The sequence below is a fragment of the Hipposideros armiger genome, unplaced genomic scaffold (assembly GCF_001890085.2).
Source record: "Hipposideros armiger isolate ML-2016 unplaced genomic scaffold, ASM189008v1 scaffold_11, whole genome shotgun sequence".
NCBI classification, from domain to species: Eukaryota; Metazoa; Chordata; class Mammalia; order Chiroptera; family Hipposideridae; genus Hipposideros; species Hipposideros armiger.
Genome location: NW_017731361.1, coordinates 9,149,781 through 9,151,539, shown reverse-complemented (window position 1 = coordinate 9,151,539; position 1,759 = coordinate 9,149,781). Strand labels below are relative to the sequence as shown.

General features: G+C 35.3%; 1 protein-coding gene across 1 annotated transcript in view; it reads left to right on the top strand.

Annotated features, from left to right (window-relative positions):
* The window catches only part of JAKMIP2 (janus kinase and microtubule interacting protein 2), a 170,645-nt gene that overhangs the window by 149,386 nt on the left and 19,500 nt on the right, over positions 1 to 1,759 (top strand). The window contains exon 13 of the mRNA XM_019661439.1: positions 500 to 568. Coding sequence (XP_019516984.1) covers positions 500 to 568 — 69 coding nt within the window. The remainder of the gene's footprint in view (positions 1 to 499; positions 569 to 1,759) is intronic.

Here is a 1,759-nt window from a genome sequence, read left to right as displayed (position 1 = left end):
ATCAATGCCATATAACAGAATGATTAGTTTTATATACTAAAAAATTGCCATTGCTCCAGTCTTACCAGGCCTTCTTTCTTTCATCACGCTCCCTCCATCCATGGAGAATTGGAGGTCCCTTCTTATTGGAACTTGCCCGTCATTTTAATCTAATCATGTCTGACTCATTCTTCAGATTCCAGTGCAATTTTCACTTCCAAGATAGCCTTCCATTGAGTTCTCCAATGAAGACAAAAATACGTTGGTTACCATCACAGCCCTGGTACCTAACACGTTATCTAACACATGGTAGGCATCAATGAATGCATTTGTTAGATGAATGAATGAGTGGAAAACTATAGTCTTGTTTTTGAACTAAGAGATAAACTATGCCAAGTTTTCACTTCAGTTCTTAGCCTGCTTCCTGAGATATAAGGGATTGAGACTAAGTAGCTCAGTAGAGAGCACCATATATATACACCATATCAAGCAGTCATGCCCAACGATTTTTCTTGTTTAGTGGATCCAGCAAATTGAAGGAGCAGAGGCCGCCCTGCACCGGAAAATGATGGAATTGGAAAGTGACATGGTGAGTGCAAAGATGAGGTATCATAAAAATGAAGACAAATTGACAAGGCACATGGAAAATGACTGTTTTCTATCAGTGTTATCTGTCACTGATGAAAGAGCTTGTAGCCTTCCCATTGTTTTGTGTATAGACTGGAACAAAATTCCCAACAATTTCAAATATTGGAAGTATCCAATATTCTCAAAAAAAAAAATTGTGTTGTAGTTTTGTACTATTTCCAAAACTAATGCTAAAGAAAATTCAGTCAGATGTTTCCTTTCTTAGGCTAAATAATTTTTCCTCATATATAATTATAGCAAAAATTACNACATAAGACCTGAAACAATAAACTGCATAGAAGAAAACATAGGTACTAAACTTAATGGACCTTGGGTTCAAAGAGCATTTTATGAATTTGATCTCAAAGGCAAGGGAAGTAAAAGCTAAAATAAACAAATGAATTGGACTATATCAAACTAAAAAGCTTCTGCACATCAAAAGAAACCATTGACAAAATAAAAGCAACCGAGTGGAAGAAGATTTTTGCAAACATTGTCTCTGATAAGGGGCTAATATCCAAAATATATAAGGAACTCATCCAAGTGAACAACAAAAAACCAAACAATCCAATTAAAAAATGGGCAGAGGACCTGAATATACATTTCTCCAAAGAGGACGTACAAATGGCCAAAAGACATTTGAAAAAATGCTCAACATCACTAATCATCAGAGAAATGCAAATAAAAAACACAATGAAATATCACTTCACAGCAGTTAGAATAGCTATCATCAACAAGACAAATAATAACAAGTGTTGGAGAGGCTGTGGAGAAAAAGGAACCCTCATACACTGTTTGTGAGAATGCAGATTGGTGCAGCCGCTATGGAAGGCTGTGTGGAGATTCCACAAAAAATTAAAAATAGAATTACCGTATGACTCAGCAATCCCTCTCTTGGTTATCTACCCAAAAAATATGAAAACGTTTATCCATAAAGATATATGTGCTCTGATGTTCATTGCAGCTTTATTTATGGTACCAAGACATGGAAACAACCAAAATGCCCTTCAATAGATGATTGGATAAAGAAGTTGTGGTACATATACACAATGGAATAAAATTCTGCCATAAGAAAAGATGAAATAATTCCATTTGCAGTAACATGGATGGATCTTGAGATTATAATGCTAAGCAAAATAAGTCAGACAGAAAA